The 6,000-nt window shown below is 30.2% G+C and overlaps 1 protein-coding gene across 1 annotated transcript; it reads right to left on the reverse strand.

Moving 5' to 3' along the window:
- Nucleotides 1–2,996: 2,996 nt before the first annotated feature.
- On the reverse strand, nt 2,997–4,544 carry LOC136083093 (uncharacterized). The gene has a single exon (XM_065802498.1). The coding sequence runs from the start codon at nt 4,542–4,544 to the stop codon at nt 2,997–2,999; it is 1,548 nt and encodes a 515-aa protein (XP_065658570.1).
- Between the last annotated feature and the right edge of the window lie 1,456 nt (nt 4,545–6,000).

Consider the following 6,000-nt stretch of genomic DNA (forward strand, 5'->3'; position numbering starts at 1 on the left):
ATATGATACCTCAATGAAGAGTTAGCCCTATTGTCTCTTTAACAACAATCAGAGTCAAAAGGTTGCCGATAAAATAGTATTGCTAAAATATTACGTGACAGCAAATGAAATAAAATGAAAAAGAAAAAGTTTTAGATTTGGCAAAACAATAATACCATTTGTGGCAGCCGCTATAAACGGCCAGCTGATAACTTTCTGATATGTTATTAGTGACTAGCCACTTTTGACGGCTGCCATTAATGTAGCTGATGAGCAAAACTAAAGTGTTCCGCTCAAATTGTGTATATATGCCCACTGAAATCCCGCTATAGAATGCTTGCTGGGATATTAAAATAGTAAAAAACCTTCCAAAGTATGATTTTTATTATGTGTTGTAAACAACTCTTTTGAGCGTGAAGTAAAGTTTTGTAGTAACTTTGTGGGAAATTCTGAAAAAGAAAAAAGTTCTAGAAAATTGTGCAAGTTGAAAAACAATAGAACTCAGTTACCAAACCAAAGAAAAAAACATTCAAAATCAACCAGATAGTAAATCTAATTTTGTGCTTTTTGTTGTAAATATTTTTTGAGGTTTTATTAACTTTATACTTTAAATGTTAAAAATTTTGAGTAAATATAAATTATATTGTGTTTTATTGCATTATTATATTATAATAATGAAATAAAATAAAAACAATATAATAATGTACAATCAAAATAAAAAAACGCTTGATTGATTTTATTTTTACCCACACTATTTTTTTCTTCTTTAAAGTATGTTTCAAAAAGTGTTTTATTTTCGCGTTAAAAATTTTTTTGTATGAACGCACGTGTCTACACGGGATTAACCGACAGTTAAAAAAAAGGCAACGACAAACGAATTCTACGCGATCAAAATTCAATCAGCTTGAATTACAGTTGGCACACACACACATACACACACGCACTCACTCACTCGCGTTTAACGGGTTTAACGAAATGCAAAAATCATATTTATCTTTCTTAATTATTTTAAAAGTTTCAATTATAAACCATGTCTAAAAAAGAGCTCTTACAAAAACGTGCGAACAAGTTTTGTGAAAATAATAAAAACGAAGGAAAGATTTATACAGTTGATCATTTTGTAGCTGAAGGAGTAAGCTAATCTTGAATATTGAAATCGAGAGAGCTCATAGGGTTGGAGAAAAAGATTTGGGTGAAAAAATTAAAAAAAAACAGAACTATCGTAGTAAAATTTTTAAACTATAAAGATAAAAGTACGATTTTGGAAAAGTTTGTTAAGGCGAAACTCTGGAATGAAAAATTGTTTGTCAACGAGGATTTCAGTGCACGTACAATGGAAATAAGACGAAAGTTATTTACAGAAGCTACGAGCGCAAAGGAAAGTATGTTAAAGTTGTTTACAATAAACTAATCACACGCGATTTTTAAGCATATTTTGTTTTTTATTATTTTCATTTTTTATAAAAACTATAAAAATCTGAAAATGGATTCAAACCAAATAATTAATTTTGAACCAAGTTCATTTAACTGTTTCAAACTAATGATTTTATACTTGATAATGATTCCGATCCTGACTTAAAATATTTTAGCGAAACAGGTGCTCTTCAAAACTGTTCATACTTTTATATGAAATGAAAGATTTTCTTCAGCGGGATTTTTATAATGTTATTCATTTTAATATCAGAAGCTTAAAAAAAAAATTTCGAAAATTTGTATGTTAACTTAAAGGAAACATAACATATTTTTAGCATTATATGCATCACAGAGACTGGGTGTAGCTCTGAAGATGTAAAAAGTTTAAATCTCCACCTTCCAGATTTTAATATAATTTCTTTAGCGCGTAAAACTAAAAAGCAAGGTGGTGGTGTTCTTTTTTACATTAATGAATCCTTACATTAATAGGCCTGATTTTAACTGTTTCTGACGGCGATAAAGCGGTTTTGGCTATTGAAATTATAACCCAAAATTCTAAAAATATAATTTTAAGTTGTTGTTATCGCCCACCATCTGGCGTAATAGAAAATTTTAAAGAATTTCTGCAAAATGATATAATTAAAAAATGTATACATGAAATGAAGTTCAACTACTAAATGGTGATTTTAATTTAAATTGCTACGATTACCACGCTAACAACAACGTTAAAAAATTTTATAATGATATTTTTGAAAATGGAGCAATACCGTTAATAAACAAACCTACTAGAATTACATAATCATTAGACTCATTATTAGACAATATAATTGCTACAGATATTTTTAACTTATCTATAGAAAAAGGCATAATTAAAAGTGACGTCTAAGATCACTTTAAAATTTTTTTTTCTATAAACGTTGAAAACTTAAAACTGCTCCATCAAAATAAACGATCTTATTAAACGATTTTTTACAGAAACAAATTGTATCGCATTCAAGGAACAATTGTCTTTACTTCATTGGAATCACATAAATGATTCTGATGACGCTAATTTAGTCTATAATTCGTTTTTAAAAACATTTTTTGAAGTATAGGGTAGGGGAAGTATAGCAAGATGCCCCTCTTAACAAACTTTAGCGTATATAACAAATACTTTTACATTTTCTTGTAATTTTTCTTTTTAATATCAAAGTCTACTTATAAGAGAAGACATTGGTAAGATAAAATAACTACTTTATTACTGGTGATAAACTTTAAAATTAAAAAAACTAATAATTGTGCAAGGAGACATCTTGCCCCAGCCGTGGGGCAAGATGCTCCAAAGAGTGCATCTTGCCCCAAATCTTTTAAACAGTTGTTAAAAATAACTATCAGTTAAAATAAAAGCTATTAATAGTTCTTTATTAAAACTCTTTACATTTTATTAAAATAACTGAAATATAAACACTGCATATATTCTATGCAATTGTCTTGAAGATAAATAACTTTTTTTAATTTATATCACTAACATAAATGTTCAAATAACATATACATGATTATGATTCACAGTAGTAGCATAAGTCTGAATCATCTGGACCACATGAAAAGTGGTACCAAGATGTACATTAACTACATTGTGTCCAATCATCAAATGGTGGCACATTGTATGGACAAGAGCATATGGTGCATAGAGTTGTATCAGTGATAAAAATTTCAGAGGCAGAAACCATATCTTTCTTCTTTTTCATTTGTTTCTTTATGCCATTAGGTCTTTCTGCTTTCTGCTTTTCAGGCTTTTTCACCTTTTTTGTCTTCAAATTTATTGATTTCATTTTTTGCTTGATCACCTTATTAAGTGCAGCTTTTTCTTTACGCAATATGACTGCTTGTTGGTTTTTTTTTACATTGTTTTCATGCTCTTCTAGTCGCTTCTTGACAGGTGAAGAAGTAAGGTTTTCAGCTGACTCTGTCTTTCTCTTTCGTTGTCTTAAAACAGGAAATTTGGGACGTGGAGAAATCTTTTCCAAAATGTTAAGAGGAGAATTAAGGCCAAGATACTCATCAACAATTGGCAAAACTGCATCATCAACAGCCTTTAATTTTGCAGCAGTAGTTGTTGTGCTCATGAAATTTGCCAACTGTATAGGTGCAACAAAAGGCAAATTAGGCAATTCACTAGATTGCTGACAGATTTTCAATGGCTCAGCTTTATTAGTGAGCAAAGCTGCTTCAAAGGCTTCATCATTAAAAATAAGGTCATTTATTGGGTACAAACCAGAGCATCTAAAACCATTGATTGCTTTGTCAATGTTTGCAGTAAAGTTGTAGGCAGTTGCAAAAATACCTGCCATGTCAAAAAATGAAATTCTACGCCCCTGATGTGATAACATCCAGTTGCTTGCTGCTGTATTGTAGCCAACTTTTAATGGTTTAAAAAATGTACGATCTAAAGGTTGCACCTTGTGTGTACAATGAGGTGGAAGAGTTATGAGATGGATCCCATTGTCACGACAAAAGTTAATGGCCTCAAGTGTTTTGTGACTGTGATGACCATCAAGTACAATTAATTGCTCATTTATTTTAGATGCATGATTCACAGAAACAAAATGTGTTAACCATTCAATGAATAAAGATGAATCAGTCCATCCACTGGAGCTAACTCTAATAATTGAGCCTGAGGTTGCACCAACAGCCAGCCTATCAGTCATTCGCTTACGGGGAAATATAAATAAGGGTGGGACATAAGTGCCACTTGCACTCATTGCACACACAACTGTCACAGTAGCACCTCTTTCTCCACTAGTTATTTTCGAAACTTGTCGTTTGCCTTTCGTTGCAATTATTTTTCCTGGCTTATGGACATTTGTGATTCCAGTTTCATCCATATTCCAGAGCTGTTTGGCTGAAAACTTATGTTCCTCAAATAATGACTTGTATACTGAAAAAAACTGATTTACTTTTGGTTTATTGAAGCCAATGGCTCTGCTTATACTGGTGGCTTGTGGAGTTCGAATAGAAAGTTGTGGATTGCGAGACATGAATCCTCGCAGCCAATCCACTCCTGCCATTTTCGACTCTTTATTAAAAGGATTATCGATTCTCATTTGCTTAGCAAAATCATATGCTAGGCAACACACATCTATTGTTGTCAAGCCAAATAATGCTGTTTCCATAATCTGAACTTGTGTAACAATCTTTAATTCAAATTCTTTACTAAAAACAGGAAATTTTCCACCCAGAGACAAACCACCAGCTACTTTTACTTTTCCATCTCAATGACATTGTAATGTTTTTTTATTAATACTAAATTCTGATGCAACATTCTTTAGACTGCAGCCCATCTTTATTACATCTAATGCTGACTTTATTCTATCATTTGTTGCACCTCTCTGTGTTTTTCGCACATAATTTCTCACCATTATTTGTAATATTTAAATATGTATCTAAAGAAATATTAAAACCTTAAAATTTTAATTATATAAACATACCAACACATACACAGTATTATATAATTATTCAATACATTATTATTTTATACATTACATAGCATCTATAAATTAACTCTCTTTGAGTTAAATAAGAACTTACTAAAGTTACATGTACATACAAAATTAATCAAGATTATTACAAAAACACGATGTTGCAATTATTAATGATGTTGCATGCTAAACACAGCTCCTTTTAGTAGAAATTGTATTATGCGCATGTAATAATATATGAAGTTATATTAATACAACTTCATTCAGCTGAATGCAATGCATATTTGTAAAAGTTTTACAAATATGTATTGAATTGCAGCAATAGCATGTGATACAGCTTCATTTTACTTAGCATATACATTATAGCATTTACTTAATATATAAAATTATTTTAAAAAGCTATTTATAAATATGTATAATAGTTATCAACATATAAACCAACATATAAACATTGTCAATAACTAAATTAGTAAACGTTTTTATGTTCTAAACACACTTTAAAAATGGTAGATATTCCGTAAAACCACGACGCAAGAAGCCCTTTGAGGGCATCTTACCCCACGTAACCGAGGACATCTTGCCTCGTCTGTAGTGAGTGCAAGTTTAATACAAATAAAATTAATTTTATTGCTAAGTTATAAAATTTCTTGACTATATATTATTGTGGGATAAATTCTCTATAAAACAACACATTTCTTACCTTAATCGCATAAGTATTGCCAATCCAATAAACATTCAAAATTAGAAGCAACTTACTAACAAAATACTCCAAAAAGTAATAAACCAATTTAAACCTCACCTACCAGCAATATTAAAAACATTTTTTATTTCACGATTTTGTTTTAACTTTATGAACAGTATTATAGAGGGATAAAACATTACTGTCCTATGATACTCTCACATAAGCAAAAAGACTTCTTGCCCCACGGGTCATCTTGCCCCACCCTACCCTATGATATTAATTTTCCGAAATATAAAATATTAAAAAAAAGAAAGATATAACGTCACCATGGATTACAAAAGGTTTCAAAAAATGTTCTAAAATCAAGCAAAAATTGTATATCAAATAATTAAAAACAAAATCATTCGAAAATAAAAAAATTTACAAGACTTATGTTAAAAAATTTGAAGGCCAAAGAAAAATGTTAAA

This window comes from Hydra vulgaris, chromosome 08 (genome assembly GCF_038396675.1).
Source record: "Hydra vulgaris chromosome 08, alternate assembly HydraT2T_AEP".
Classification (NCBI taxonomy): domain Eukaryota; kingdom Metazoa; phylum Cnidaria; class Hydrozoa; order Anthoathecata; family Hydridae; genus Hydra; species Hydra vulgaris.